The sequence below is a fragment of the Uloborus diversus genome, chromosome 4, assembly GCF_026930045.1.
Source record: "Uloborus diversus isolate 005 chromosome 4, Udiv.v.3.1, whole genome shotgun sequence".
NCBI lineage: Eukaryota > Metazoa > Arthropoda > Arachnida > Araneae > Uloboridae > Uloborus > Uloborus diversus.
The window spans coordinates 150464845-150481868 of record NC_072734.1 but is presented as its reverse complement, the minus strand read 5'-3'; the positions used below and the strand labels follow the sequence as shown (position 1 = coordinate 150481868).

General features: G+C 35.9%; 1 protein-coding gene across 1 annotated transcript in view; it reads right to left on the bottom strand.

Moving 5' to 3' along the window:
• Positions 1–14441, bottom strand: part of LOC129220919 (protein stum homolog) — a 105459-nt gene extending 91018 nt beyond the window's left edge. Inside the window, exons 1-2 of the mRNA XM_054855353.1 lie at positions 14235–14441; positions 14003–14195 (exon numbers count right to left, since the gene is read on the bottom strand). Of these exons, the coding sequence (XP_054711328.1) occupies positions 14003–14195; positions 14235–14441 (400 nt within the window). The remainder of the gene's footprint in view (positions 1–14002; positions 14196–14234) is intronic.
• Positions 14442–17024: the final 2583 nt, after the last annotated feature.

Here is a 17024-nt window from a genome sequence, read left to right as displayed (position 1 = left end):
ATTTAGTCAATTGCACCGAAAAAATAAACGATTGCAGCGCCAATTGATAGGTACACCACGTAACTTACAGTGCGAAGCACATAACGCAGTATTTCCCCTCACTTGAAGTGCACCAACTGGTATGATGGTCAGCAAAGCCGCCTGCGGATACAAAGGTCCTGAGATCGAACCTGCTCCGTTTTTTATCTCTCGTTTATTCTACCGTAAAATTTTTCAGTGAAGGTTCATTACGGTAAAAGTTTCTGGCACCATGGAGGGTAGTCACTTTTACCGTAAAATTTCAGGATTTTTTTAACAGTGTACGTAAACATGATTTGGACACCGACGTACATTATGCTGCTTTCTCTTTCCGGGTAGAGTTAATGCAAAAAAAAAAACTTTGATTTTTAGAAAGCAAAACATGAAATGGGTACGGAGAGCACGAAAAATTGATACGAAAACATGATTTGAACACCTTTATGCTGCTTTCTCTTTCCGAGTAGAGTTAGTGCAGGAAAACCTCATTTACAGAAATCAAAATGGCAATGGGTGCGCGCTGTTCTCAAAAACTATGTCGGATACATGGGTTGAACACGGACGTAAACTTTATGTTGCTTTATATTTCCGAACAGAGAAAACCTTATTAAAAGAAATCAAAATAGAAATGGGTACCGAGAGCACGAAAAATGGGTACGAAAACATGAGATGGACACTGACGTACACTTTATGCTGTTTTTCTCTTCCCGAGTCGAGTCAGTGCAGGAAAACCTTATTTACGGAAATCAAAATAGCAATGGGTGCGGGCTGTTGTTCTCGACAACTATGTCGGATACATGGGTGGAACACGGACGTAAACTTTATATCTCTGAACGGAGAAAACCTTATTCCTAGAAATCAAAACAGAAATAGATATGGAGAGCACAAGAAATGGGTGGGAAAAGATGAGGTGAGCACCGAAGTACACTTCATGCTGTTTTCTCTTCCCGAGTAGAGTTAAGTGCAGGAAAAGATTATTTACAGAAATCAAAATAGCAATGGGTGCGGGTAGTTGTTCTCTACAGCTATGTCGGATACATGGGTGGAACACGGACGTAAACTTTATATTTCTGAACAGAGAAAACCTTATTCCTAGAAATCAAAACAGAAATAGGTATGGAGAGCACAAGAAATGGGCGCGCGCGAAAAGATGAGACAAACACCGACGTACAGTTTGTGCTGTGTTATCTTTCCGAGTAGAGTTAATGAAAGGTAAAACTTATTTGCAGAAATCAAAATAGCATTGATTATGGGTTGTTTTTAAAAACAATGTCGCAAACATGGGATGAACACCGACGTACCCTTAATGCTGTTTTCTGTTTCCGAACAAAGTAAATAAGGAAAACCTTATTTATAGAATTCAAAATAGCAATGGGCGCGGGTTGCTCTCTAAAACAATGTAAATAAGGGAAAAATTTGGAAGTTTAGTCCCTTTTAAAATGTATAAGTAGCTTTAAAAAAGAGTGCAAGAAAACTAAAATGTGATATCATAAAGGTCAAATAACGTGAATCTACATGTATATTTTTAAAAAATGTACTACCTTTTTCTGTCAAATGTAAAAAATAGACTCACTTATATCATTAAAAAAAAATCTTGTTACTTTTTGTTTGTTTTTTTTTTCCTACAAGTTACAATTTTTTTCCCAAATATATTGCTCTGGTGAGCTAAATAAGATTTCAGAGGACTGAAGAAAATTGACCACCTGTAATATGATTAGAAAAGCTGCTTCCGCTTATGTTTTTTTCTTCAGTCACCCTTCCTGAAACTGAAAAATGATGCTTATGATTGAAGGCGAGCACGCGAAAATAGAATGAAAAAACAAAGGTTTTCATGTTCCACTCTTTCGTCGTTACGTGCGGAATATCATTAATGATAAATCTTCTAATTGAACGAGGTAATTGCGATAAGTTGAAAAAAAAGTATTGCTTTTAAATTCTTTTCTTAATCTTTTAAAATCGTTATTAAAACTTGTCTTTTTATGCTGCGTTTAGTTTCAATGAAGCGATGTGTATTTTCTTATGTTTAATTACTTTAAACTAATTGATTCTGGTAATTAATGAAACCAAATATTTACAAATAATTTTTAATTATCCTCTTCTCCGAAAATAAGTTTAGCAGTCTTGTTATTATTTTGTTCTTTTTTGTATGGAACACTTATTCACATGTGGCTATGTGTTCTTTACTGTTAACTTCTCTGTTTTTTTTTCTTTTTTGAACAGGGAAGGAGATGAAGTTATAGTTTAAAAAAATTAATGTAATTGAGAGTAGTCTGATTGGTAAATGAACTTAAATACAATTTCCTATTCAAAAAACTCATAACATGGTTAAAAGTTTTAGAAGTTAGTGCCATAACATTAAAAGCATTTTTATTGATATATAAGTCAAGAAAAAACTAGAAGAATTTAAATACAGATTAAGGGTTTTTTATTTTTAATAAAAATTGATACAGAAACCGAGTAAACGTAGACTTTTAACAATGGGAAAACACAAAATTTTCTAGTTGTTTACCTTTTACAACTGTATAAAAGTAAATCAGTAAGTAACTAAATGGTAAGTTACCGCCTTTAAGCCGAGGTTATGACAGAACTGCAAGTATATACCAAAAACCTGGTTAGACTGCAAGTTCCATCCTTGTTATAAACTCATCAGTCTAAAATAATTATCAATCAAGCTGGGGACAGATGTCATGTCATTGAAGCTGATATTACATCATGCTGTGTAAAGTATGGTAATCTCAGCTTCAAGGGCATCTGCCTGTAGCTCGGTTATCTACTGATGAGTCCATAACAAGGACAAATCTGCAGTCTCTGGATATAGGGGAAACCCTGCTAAAGTGGATACCCCGGGCAAAGCGAATTTTGCCTATAACTCCCAAATAATTAGTTGGCCGGCAGCCGCGTTGTCATAAATACGGTCGTCTGTCGCCGCTCCGTGTGCGGCAAACATGTCGAGACGAGTTCGCGTCACGCGACGCCAGTGACCGAACAAAGTCTGTTTTTTGGAAAACAGAATTAGTTTACAGAGGTTAGTGTTTCATTTATAACTTTAATACTGTTTGTGACATGTTCCTTGTTATGAGTAGGATTTGATGTACGATTATGTAGCTTTCAACTCTCCGTAGGCGACGAGTTTAGATGCTCTGGTTTTTTAATATTTTTTTAGTAACCTCAAAAATGTACATGAAGGGCAAAGCGGATTCGGCAAAGTGCATACCATATTCACTTTGCCCAGTCATGACAAGTCACTTCATCCGAACCTGGAAGTCCTTCAATATTAAGATCTCAAGACAAAACTACCACTGAAGATTCTCCTTATACTCCCATGGGATCTGAAACAACAGAATAAATCCAAGGTAATGATGTTCCCGCCGCTTCACCAAAACCTGGATGTTTTACGAACTACTCCAGGTCTTCACTTTTACTACCTATTCCTCAACCTGTTAAACCAATAACAACACGTAGACAAAAACTACAAAGATCTACACTCCAGACAAGTACTCCAGTAAAGGACAATCAGAGACAAAAATTTGAAAAATCAAAAAAGACTGTCATGAAGTAACTAGATGATGTTTCGACTAAAGCTTCTCAGAAGACTATTAAAAAGACAAAGTATCAAAAAGACTAATCAAAAATCTTTGCTACAAAACATAGGACTGACTGCATAAGAGAATGATAAGAAGAAGGAAGTAAAGAAATTTGATGATGTAGCGTGCATTTTCTGTGATGAAATGTTCATTGAAGAAGATGATCAGCCAATGGAAAACAGGATACAATGTCGTATTTGTACTCAGTGGTGTCATAAAGAGTGTTCAGCATTCGAAAATGGTAATGATTTTGTTTGTGATAACTGCAATGATTAGTATTGTAGAAGAAAAATGTTTTTTTTTTAATATGCTCCTAAATTTTGTATGTTGACTTTTTTCAAAAAATTTCTTTGCTTGTTACAATAATTACTGCAATAATTAATATTGTAGAAAATGCTTTTTAATACAAACCTTTAATTTTCAATGCTTATTTTATTCTTAAGTTCAGTTTCTTTGTTTGTAATAGCAACAATAATTATCACTGCAGCAAAGAAAATGTTCCTTTTAATTTGAACGTTTATTTTATTTTTTATTTTAATTTCTTTGTTTGCAATTACTACAATAATCAGCAGTGTAGCAAAAAAATGTTTTTTGGATATGTTCCTTTAATTTTCGATGGTTATTTAATTTTTAATATTTAATTTCATGACAAATAATGTTGCTGTTCGCTTTGCCCTAGTAATGAATCCACTTTACCCGGGGTGTTGGGCAAAGTGGATATTCTTGCCATTTTTGAAAACCGGCCTTATATCTAATAGTGTAATTAATATTAAGGACAACTGTTATTGCATTACGCAAGTTCATTAAATGAAGACTGATTATAAACATTTGTTTCAATTTCTAAAGTTATAACTAAACGACAATAATCAAGAAAAGCTTAAGGTATTCACGTTACCCGGGTTTCCCCTAATGATCGGGCTGTAGACATGTGCTTGGAGCAAATTAGTGTTGCCAATTCATCAAAAAAAAAAACTTTGCATTTTATTTATTTGTTTTGTTCACTTAATTACAAACTGCTCATTTACTTGTCGAAATACCTTATCTGAGTTATTTTAATTATCTTTTAAACTATTAAGTTTTGAAATGCTTTAAAGCATGCAGCTAAATACTTTGCTTAAAAATTAAGCGTTGTTTGTATGCACTGTGATTTTTTCAGTTCTGTTTATTCATCAAGAAAATGTTTTAACGCATCTCTAACTTAATAAAACAAAAGATTATCTTTGTAATTGTGTATATTGATCACGTGTTTAACAGATGAGAAAGTACTGAAGCCCGAAATTTTTATTCCAGGTACCCTATACCATGTTCTGATACATAACCAAATGCATTAATTGTTTTACCTTCAATTTCAATTTTACCCTTTTTTCAATCCAATTTTACTAAATTAAAAATATTAGGGGATTTCATTGAGAAATTGCTGTACCTTTTTAAATTCTTCCAGAAAGTTAAGGCCTGTTTACAAAAAATCTTGTAACAAGCTGAAGTTTTTCCGAAAAGCTCAAAACTCTAATCACGTTTTGCGCTATAGGGGATAGATTTGTTTCCAGTCGAACGGTTTGCAACTCGGAACAGCTCTCTCAATTTGCAACTCTAGAAAATGTTTCTCTTAAATGAATTCAAAATCCGACCTTTTTTCAAAAATACTTTTTGCTTTCATGTCTACTATTTATTTCTTGCAATTTCACATAAAAACTTTCAAAGTTGAAAAACTAAAATGTTGCTCCGAACCCTTCTAGCATTAGTTTTATAATTTCCGAAAAACTTCGGAAAGGTCACTTACTCTTATCATTCGCAAGAGGCAAGCTCTCATTTTCTCTCTAAGCTACATTCTATTGCTTTGGAGATAAAAGTAAGAGTGCTTTTTTTTCTCCAAATTCTGGAATTCAAAGCTCTTTCTTTCACCTAAATGGCTAAAAGTTTGTGCTATTTCTGAAATCTTCGCTCACCTCTGGCATTTTTGAGCTATGATTCTTTTATTAACACCGTCAGTAAACTTTTTCTTTGCTTCTGAAATTATTATGTACTTGAACGGAATTTTAAATTGGAGCTTTTTTTGACTAATGTATCAGTTTCCTCTATTGGTATACTAAGACTATTATTTAATATCCACTTTTATTAGTTTAAAAAAATGATTAAGATTTAGGATCGATCATTTTTGCATTATTTAAACAGTAATGCAACAAATAGTATTATTGTAAAAAATACACTTCTATATCTGCAACTTATTATTGTTTATAAAAGTTGTGTAAAATCTACGGCCCTAGGATCATATGTGGTTTGCGATGTTGATCAATGCGGTCCGTTGTGATGTCCATCACACAAACAACCTTTCAAAGAAACTACGAAACTGCCCTACACACTCCAGAAGCCCTCCCCCCCCCCCCTCCCAAGTTAACTTTCCACTTATCTATTGCTGAACTTTCTTTTTTTCTCCCATCTCTTTTGATTTTCTTAATCGTCAAAATTTTAGAAGCGGAAAATAGGATGAGGAAAAAAAGATGAGGGAAATGTGTGTTAATTTAGTGCGTTTCGTGCAAAAGATACCTTAAAAACTAACTTTTTCAAAATGATCATATCATACATAGCACATCAAATGATTTCACGAATAATTTCTGAATAATAAAATTATAGGGATAACATAACAATTAGTGTGAAGGAATAAAACTTTTAGAAATATCCTTCCATTTTTTATTGAATTTTAAAATTGTATCCCCAAGCTGTTTCAATATCGGTTTTCGCTTTGCGTTCGCTAATATACCTGGACTTGAGCCAAATATTGCGGAATGCTAGAAATTGAAAGGAACATTTCGCCGTCATCGTCTATATTTTATCAATACAAAATAAAGTATTATTCTTAAAAACTGAACCTTGTATTAAACCTTTTAAACATTCAACACTAAGTTGCCGCTCTATAGATTGCTTGACATGTTCAACTTTAGTTAAATTTTTACTTAAACTTTTCTGTGTTTTTGTGTTAGACTACAAAACATTTTCCGGCAATTTTGAAAACCATACCAGTACGCATAAACCAACTCTCCGGACTTTCTTGTCATAAAGACATCGTTTTTACATTCGTTGTTTACACATTCCATCGCTTTTATATAACAATTAAATAATACACATGATACGAAATAAACGAATAGCTTTTTGCAACAAAGTAACGATGGTAAACAAAGTTGGAGTAAAGCACAAGGGGGCAACTAATTGCAGAGAGATGTTTCAGGGTTTCAAAGAAACCCTTTTTCAAAGAAAGAAACGTCATCCGAGGCTAGTTCCATTCGTGACTAACTCTACTAGTGAGCTAAAACTGAATCTTAAACTGACCATAAAAATACTGTTATGACAAAAAATTGAGTTTTACCAGTTATTTTACCTTTATTGATTTTTTTCCCCAGGCCATTAAATTTCATCCATTTCATAGCATTTTCTGTGTGCATGAATAAAGCTCAGTTGTGACTCGCACTACACGAAAAGGTAGTGATACATTGTATTAAGTACAAAAACTTCTGTTTTTTTCCGCTGTTGAGAAAAAAAAATTTAGGTGGTTGTAATTTGCAATGATAGTTCTTTAATTTTTTATTTCTACTAGGTTAATAAAATATATAATTAGTTAATAATATACACCCTCAACTAATGTATACATAGGGATATATATTAGTTTATAATATATAGCCCTATAATCACACTACAAGTCTCCTAAATAATTTTATTGAAAAAAAAATACATACAAAAAAATACATAAAAAAGAAATTGTTCTTAATTTTGCATAAATATTACAGTTGAATATATTATGTATATAACTTATTTTAGAAAAAATGAGTAGAAAGCTAAATCCACAATTCTGCGTTATGGTGTACTTGGGCATGGAATTAGCCCCGAGAAAACTTTTCATCCGACAACTTACTTTACATGCAAAATTCATAAAAGAGTTTTTAAACTTTCCTATTTTGTTCAATTGCTAACGCAACAGAAATCTCAGATGTCAAATGCTAAGTGAACAAAATGCCGCTGTCTTTCACTTTAACAGCTTGTCATTTTCACCTATTTTGACTTCAAATTCAAACAAATTGATGAGTGCGTTGCATGTATTTTAATTTTATATTTAAATTTGTCTTTCAAGCGGCAGATTACAGTCAAATTTCAAGCTTTCGCTCTGCATCAAGCATTTGTACTGCTGTGGGCCGGTGAACGGTAATATCAGCACAAATGAATGGGGTTGTTTCCTTCAGTCAAAAGTACTACTTTTAATCACTGACATTGATAGAATGAGTGAAAAAAAATAACACGGACCCAGAAAATACTTTCATTTTCACAACAGTTATTTTTTAATTAATTTTTTTTAATGTCCGATTTTGAAAACAAGGTGTGGTCTTTATGACGTCACAAATGATGCAAATTGTGTGGCGCATCTTTCTACCACGTTCCTACGTTATGATAATCAAGAAGCGAATTAAATATTGCGCTCTACGCTTGCTATCATCCATATCGTTGCCAATACACGTGGGTAAAGCTGTGAATTAAGTATTTTTCTCCGGGAATTGCAACACTAAATGGCATTTCATCATTTGTGATGTCACACGACAGAAACGTAAACAATGAAAGCGCACCGATTTAAGTAGTTTTTTTTTTTTTTTTTTAATATTAAACTTGAACAAATTATTTAAAAAAAAAATAGTCAGATCCTATATTTTTAAGCATACCCTTTCAGAAAAAAATACTTTTAAAATTTTGGAAAAGACCCCATTGTCGAGATATTTGAAGAAGCACGTTTTGGATTCAATACTGACAAAAGGAAAATTTCGGAATTTGACGTTTTTTTTTCCTACAAGGGTTTTTTTTTTTTTTTTTTAGTGGCCACTAAATAAGCAAGCTTGTACGTACAACAAGCTTGCTTATACAAAGTTGACCTACAACAACAGATGACAAAAAGGCAGAAAGAAAAATTTGCAGTTACTGCCCTTTACCTGCCTACCGCAGTAGTCCTATGAAATTATTAGATTTTTTTTTTTTTTTTACTTATCTTGAAATTGTCTAGCAGGGATAGACAATGCCCATGATTCCAAACATCTCTAAATAGTCTAAAAACAGTTGCGGGTTGCAAAGGACTTTACCTGCGCGACGGGAGATGTAGTATCAATATGAGGAAGGTCCGGGGCACAAAATTAAGAAGTCAGACAAATTTCTTTTAAACATGTGGGAAAGCTATTTTGATGTTTACAGAGACCATGAAAATCAAACCATACTCAACAGTAGAACCCGGATTTTTATCTCAAAAAATGCCCCTTTAAAATATTTTTAAAAATAATATAAAGACAGAAAAACAAAGGTAAGAGTTTTAAAAGTTCTGTATTAATCGAACGAGGATATCAGTCAAAAACAATAGTATTATATTTAAAAACCATGAAACATTTATTTTTTATGGTTTTTAAACATAAATGTTTAAAATCCATTTATGTTTAAAATGTATTTTAGACATTTATGTTTAAAATCCATTTTAGATTTTAATCCAAAATGGATTTAAATTTCAAACATAAAGGAAGATCTGTTTTCGATATCTGTAAATAAAAACATTTAATGCTGTCATTGTTAAAACTCTAATAAAGTGAACAGCAGATCTAATAGTGTTGAAAAATAACTAAATTGATTAAACAAAACATATCATTGGGATCTGGTACGCTGCCATCATAGTTAACTCGTACAATACAACTGCAAATCTACCCTGCGCTTTTAAACGGCAGTATCTGGGGAAATGAGTTTCCGAGATATTTGAAGAAACGTGTTTTTAATTCAATACTAACAGAAGGAAAATGCTGGAATTAGGCGTTTTCTTTTTTCCACGCTTTTTTTTTTTTTTTCCAGAGGAAACCAAATAAGCAAGCTTGTACAATAAAGCTAACGTACAACAGGATGCGAAAAAATGAAAAATTAAAAAGGAATAATTTGCAGTTACTGATCTTTGCCTACCCACGCCAGTAGAACTCACTAAATAATTGTGCCGATTTGTTAGCTACAGAATACGGGATTTAATTTTGCTATATTATAAAAAAATTCGGCTTCATCCTGAACGGTAGTGAAGGAAACATGTATTGTGGGTGCAATTTAAACGTAACAAAAGTAATGTCACCAAACTAGTTTATGTAAAATAAAAGATCTTAATAAGAAAAGTTCTATTTTGAAAATACACAAAAAGTAAATTATTTCCCCACTTCAAACTCAGTAATACATGAAGACATTTTAAAAAAGTTTTCAATCCTGTGACTTCGGACTAAGGGATAACCTCAAAGTTGCTGATCATGGTAGCAGGCCCGACGAGAAGCCATGTCAGCCTAGTCGGAAACTAGGGGCCCGGGCCCTGGGGACCGCCGCAAAAAAAGAAAGAAAGAAAAATAGAAAGGAAGAAAAAGGGGGGGAAACAAACAAACAAAAAAGAAAGGAGCTCTGAACAAACGAAAACGTCAATAAAATGTTCTTTTAGCCTGAGTGTTCGCAAATGAACAAATGTTCTCTGATCTCATTAATGGAGGGTGAAAGTGTGGTGAAATATACGTCGATCGTTCCGTGCATGCAACCTTTTGTATACATTATATGTATAATAGTTTCGTCCCCCTCCCCTCTCGGCAAAAAAAAAAACGATCTTTAGAATTCATGAGAGCTTATTTAGTTGAGAATTGCGAATAGTATTACTGACGTCAGGGGCATGTTTACACTATTGGGTTCCCGTCTCAATGTATGTTTCCACATATCCCTGTCTATCACTCTAAAATAAACTGCAATACTTTTGAAAATGAACTTTTCATAATTTTGATCGTTAATAAAAGAAAGCAAGATAGCAGTTTCTTCAAAGCATTGTCTTCGGACGTTAGACATAGCATTGTTCAAAGACATTTTATTTTAAAGCTTAGCTTTTCATCTTACATAATGAACAAAAATTTATTATTGATAAAATACTACTGTAAATCCACGGATTGTATGGAATTTTCGAACGTCCAGATAAGAGGAATCTATCTGAATGAGAGGGAAAATTAAAAATTTGATGCCGGTATTCCGCTCATTTGAATGAGACTCTGCTTTTGCAAAAGTTGGAATCGCTAAAAAAATAGTAGATTGTCCATTTCCGGCTGTAAAACGGATGTTTGTCTTTCCATACAATCCGTGGTCAGACAGTACCTGTTCATCAAACATTCTTATTTTAAGATTGATTATCAAATAGCGTTCCTAAAGTAGATTGCAACGGGCAACTAGTCTCACAGTTTTAGCACTGGAGAACAAGCTTTCACGAAATTTGAACCTCGATGAAGTTATAAATCATTTCACAAATTAAAAAGCAAGGAAGGTTGCTTTGAAATAAGTTCGATATAGTGAATGTGCATAGTTTCAGTGTATGAAAATTTGGTTTTAATGTGTGAATTTCTGTCTCGTATTTTTTTTCTTTTTGGATTAATTAGCAAGTAGTATCCCTGAATTAAAATTTTGATTGTTTGTAAAATTTACTCTTTTGGTATTTACTGTTGCAGCACTTAAAATTAATTGTTAGTTGTTTTCCAGCAAGCAGTTTAATTTTCTTTCTTTTTTTTCCCTCTTCTTTTTTAGGGGAAGGGGTGCGAGGGCTCGGTGATGAAATTGACTCGTGTCCCACCTTGGCTCTCTGCGACCCTGCATGGTAGTAACCACGGCGTAACCAGAGGGGGTTTGAAGAGGTTGAAGAGGTGAGGCACGTATCACACGTAGGGAAGCACTACTCTAGCAACCATTTCAAACTGAAACTTGCCTCCTGCCTTGTCTAGTGGTCAGGGCAGCCTGACTGCAATGGGGAGGTTCTGGGTTTTAATCCCTGTTCGGACATGGACGTACTTTCTCTCTCCTGTCCTTGTCCTTTCTTTGTGTGGATGTGTTGTTATGCTGTGAATGGATGCCTACCCTATAAACGGGTCCTGTATTGTGGAAGTCAGAATTCACACCAAATTATGGTACAGTTGGAAAAGTGAAGCAGCGCAACCAAAATTGCCAGCCCAGCTGGCACACGACAACAGCAACAACAACGGGAACTCACATCATAATGCCCCAATTGAGGCAGTAAGAAGCAAAGGGATGTAACTAGGCTTCTTGAAGTTTTGAATAAAACCGAGAGCAAAGTTCAAACAGAAGGCGCGGTTTCATTATAACGCTTCTCTAAACCATGCCGTATACTGCCGTGCTAAGCACAAAAGTCGTATCTGCACTTTTTATCAAAACTGAGTTACGATCACCAAGTGATTCTTTGTCACATATTTTACCTAAATACAATGTTTTATGGTCGTTTGTGAATAGGAAAATGTGTTTAAAAAATTCTGAAAAAGCTGCATTCGTATCAAATGCACGGAGTCACATAACTTTAAACGGTAATTTCTCATTTTGAACACAGATGCAGATACGACTTTTGCGTTTAGCACGACAGTATAGACCTACCACGGCAACTAATACCATCTCTTTTCGCAAAACAGATGCGAGTTTATAATATACTGCTAAAAATTCAGAAAAATTATGCGGCAAATTTAACTTTAAATGGAGTGTATGTTTACAGTAAGGTGAAATTTTGCAGTAAATCTTACCAGAAAAAAGAAGCAACTGCATCACCAACTGGTACCCACCACTTGCCTATGAAGCGCATAATTCCCCACTCTCGCTCCTCTCTGGAGTCACAATCAGCATTGGCGCTAGCACGCCGTACATCGAACAATGAGATGTCAAGTTCGAACTACATTGCTTGAAACTGGTTCTTTTATTCAGCACTAGTGGTACCGCACAACTTTGCCCGTAGCAGAAAATAAAAGGTCTTTTGGTTCGCCTGTATATTTACAAATAATGTATGGTGAATTTCTCGCCAATTGGCTTACTCATGTTACGGTTCCACGTTATGATAACTTGGTAATTTACTCGTCCATCTTATGATAATTTTGCTCGGGAAAATTTTCTTAAAATTGGAATAGAAAAAGAACAAAATCGAACTTTCGAAAAATCGCTTCGAGGTGCACGTCCCCATGCTACAAACTAATTTTTTGCCAAATTTCATAAATATCGGCTGAACGGTGTAGGCGCTATGCGCGTCACGGAGATCCTGACAGATATCCAGACAAAGAGACTTTCAGCTTTATTATTAGTAACTGGCCTTACCCGCACGGCTTTGCTCGTAGTAGAAAATTAAAAGGTCATTCGGTTAGCTTGTATATTTACAAATAATGGATGATGAATTTCTAGCCAATTTGCTATGTTCATTTGCTCGCCTAGGTTCTATGTTCTGATAATTTGCTCAGTAAAATGTTCTTAAAATTGGAATAGAAAAAGAACAAAATCGAATTTTCGAAAAATCGCTTCGAGGCGCACACCCCCATACTACAAACTAATTCTGCGTCAAATTTCATGAAAATCGGCCGAACGATCTAGGCGCTAGGCGCGTCACAGAGATCCAGACAGAGAGATTTTTCGCTTTATTATTAGTAGAGAAGGAGAAGATAACTAGCCAGAATTCTTGTTTTTCGATCGTAAAATTTTACAGTGAAATATATTCTATTCTATATGCATGGTAAAAGGCAGAGCTGCGGTGTCGGAGGGAAAATGACCGACTCCGACTCCTGGCATTTTTGAGTTTTGACTCCAACCCCTTTACCCCAAAATAAATTCGACTACTACTCTTACCCAATAATCCTGGCAGAGTTGCGGACAAAATGACCGACACTGACTCTTAGAGATTAAAGCCTTTGACTCCCAACTCCAACTTCCAGGTTCTGTCTCCCATTCCAGGGCCCCTATAAAATGTGCTGTCATCATGGACGGTAGTATTTTTTACCTTAAAATTTCAGGAAAAAATTTTAACAGTGTACCATATGAGGCAGTGAGAAATAAAGGGATGTAAGTGGGCATTTTCAAGTACTAAGTAAAACAACTTTAAAGATAACATCCTAGGTAGGCTTCCATTGAAATCTTTCTGTAGGGCAGCACCTACCAGGGCTACTAGCACCATCTCTTGCCCCAAGACAGAGGAGAGGTTCACCTACCATGTGTACTGGTTATCTCCAAATCTTTAATTTGGCCACGTACATCCATTTACTTCTCACTGCCTCAAATGAGGCAGTGGAGAAGCAAAGGGATGCAAGCGGATGTTTTCAAGTTTTGAGTAAAACGCGTTTGAAGATAACACCCTAGGCAGGCTTTCATTAAATTTTTTTTCTAAATCATTCTGTATAGCAGCAACTACTAGGGATACTAGTACCATCTCTTGCCCCAGGACAGAGGAGAGGTTCACCTACCATGTGTACTGGTTATCTCCAAATTTTTAATTTTGCCACTTACACTTGTCCTAGTCATAATTTCGACACTCACATCCCATTTTCGACCCATGCCACACAGACTGAGAGTGTTGTACTCACCGAATCCGGGCGCCAGCATGTTGACGATGCACAGCAGGATGGAGAGGGCAAGCGGCATGCACGGCACCGCCTTCCGGAACCGGCCGTGCCTCTCGTTCACGCTCACGATCTCGTAGTGCGCCTTCTTGTCCGGCTCAGCGCACGCCGAGCTCACCACCTTCAGCACGAGCAGGCCGTCGCTGGGCAGAGGGCGCTTGATCGGGGGAGGCGCGGGCGGCAGGGGCGGCGGCGCCCTGCTGCGCTCCGAGGCGCGGCGCTGGAGCAGCCCGTCCAGGTGCCCGTCGCTAGCCGCCTGGGGCAGGCACCGCCCCAGGGGCGCTTGAGGGTTCCCGTACAGGCACCGGTGCTGCTGGTGCCGCATGCAGTGCGGGTACAGCGGGGGCAGCGTGTTGACGCGGCACGGGCCCGCCCCGTACTCGCGGGCCGTCGAGGCGGTCATCGTTCGGCGGCGGCGCCTCGGCGATCTGACTCGCCGGCGGCGGCTCCCGCTACTACTGCTACTCGCCGCCGCGACCGGAGAAGGGTTGCCGACGTCGGAGGGGGACATCCTCTCTCAGGGCGCAGCCCCGCGCCTTGGCGATTTTAAGACCAGAGCCCTGGCACCCTTCTCCGGGAGCGCTCCTCGCCAAGGGGGGTTTTAAAATGAGAGTGCTGCGCCGGCGTATTTCATATCTTGCTGGTTGGGATCCACATCCCAACCTTGGTTGTCATTTTATTTATTTTTTTTAAATAGCAAGGATATGTCTCTGTTCTCTTTAAAAGGACAATTTATTTGCTATTCGTCCAAAATTAATGAATTAAAACAAATTTCTTGCATATTCTTTATTCGGTACTAGAGTAAACAGAAAGGAAAACTCGCCAAAAGCTGTGATATTTTTTCCTACGATTGCAACCAAAACGGATTTTGATCCGTTTGAGAATTCCAATTTTAGTAAGACGAAAATCTTAGAAAAAGAACAATACTCTAAATTTTATATAAGTTCTCCGAAAAGTCAAGTAGAACAACTGCTAGCGAGGGATTCTATCAGATTGTTGTTTGATTTTTCGAGATTATTATAACTTTTCAAAGGAGAAATAAACATAGAAAATAACTTTTTTCTCGTGAAATTGCCAAGCTTAAATTTATGTACATGTTTTACGTTAATGCACTTATTAAAACCAAAAGCATATCATAGCTAATTCTACTTATTTATAAATTCTTCACATTTAACTTCTTTTTTTTTAATCCTTAGCCATCGCAACTAAGTAAATTTTTAATTTATTATGCTCTATAATAGAGAAAAAAATTGGGCAATTTTTGAAAAAATCCCGTCTCTAGATGTCTGAGAGCGCCCCTAGAAATTGCAGAAAGAAAGCAATTTGTTGCAAGCCATGTTTTGTATACACCCAGCGTACACAATTTGTCATCAACCCTCAAATTGAATCTCGATTCGTCGCTAAAAATGATCTGGATCAATTCGGTTACAGTCCAATCCCGCCAACAGATTAAGCGGAGTCGGTACATTAAAACTTTTTTTTTTTAATTTTCAGTTTTTACTCGTATATATTGAAAATATTCAAATCAAGAGCTTCCAAGCAACACGAAATTCATGTTTCTATGTAGATTAAAAGTAACTCAATTTAAATATTATAATCGAGTAGGAATGCATTAAAATGTACAACGCAGTTTTCTGAAAACGTCAATTTTAAAACTGATGTTCCTTTTTCTGGGAAACTAATTCTCATATTACTTTGAAATGTTCACCACATTTTCATTCATATGTTTATCATTGTGAAGTTTTACTCACTTTTTCCTAAACAGCTGTCTTTATTGTCAAAAACGGTCTTTTTTTTCATTTAAAAAATTAATATCGGTTAAAATTTCATAATTATGAAATAAATAGAATCGCCTTAAATTTTAACTTCATTAGACTCTTTGATATCTTTTGAAAACACTGTGAAAGTTTCTATCATTAAAACTTTTTTGGGAAGAATGTACATGAAGTTTATAGAAATTTAACATTACGCGTGTACAGGTTATCGACTCTCCTCAAACCACACATAGTAGTAGATATGGGGGATCATGGAATGCAGTCCAATCCTGTCGAACGCGACATAGGAGGCGACAGTGTAATCCTGCCTCTGTTTACAGCAAGGCTTCCGCTACAGTCACATTTTTCGCAAAATGCGAAAACACTATCTAAGTTGCGAAAATGAAGCAAAGTATTTTAGTTTTTATGCTCAAAAAAGTAAAAAAATGATACACAATCCAAGAGAGCAAGCAAACATGGCGATAGAACTTGATCTTTTTATAAATCTTAGTCGACATGTTTCAACTACCTATAAATTCAGCAATACTTTGTCTTAATCAGACATTATACTATTTCCCCCCAATAATTGCATTATTAGCGTTTTAAAGATAAAACTTGGTTCCTCTCAAAGCTGAGTATGATTCTATTTTTTTTTTTTTCTAATCTTAAAGAAACATTAGCTACCGTGTATTTATTTCCCTAAAGACGTCATGGATGAATTTCGAATTTCGTTTTCAACTGGAGATGAAACACATTGAATCAGTGAAAACAATATGTCAACGTATTCGTTTTATATGTAAACCTTCCATATTTTAGCACCCCCCCCCCCCTCCATTTTGCTAAAGTCTTTCTCCCAATTTTAGCTTTTTTGCTAAAATAAGTTTGAACGTATCTTAAACCCTGGTTTACAGTGGCACACCGCATCTGTGGCTTGGGTGATATTACCAGGTGCCATGGCATATGATACACAGTTTTTCCCAATATTAATCCGCAACAACATGACAGCTTAATGGTACGTTCGTGCCGTACTTCAGTAACATGAGTTGACACTCATGCCAGGGGTCCCAGCAGCCATTTTTAAACAGGACAATGCTCGGTCACGCACAGCAAGGGACTCCCAGGATTTTCTCTTTCACATTATCACCTTCTCTGGCTTGCGGGATCCTTTGATTTGTCACGAAATGGGTTTATCACTTGGGACGGTAAGTTAAACATCCTGTGAGCTTCATTGA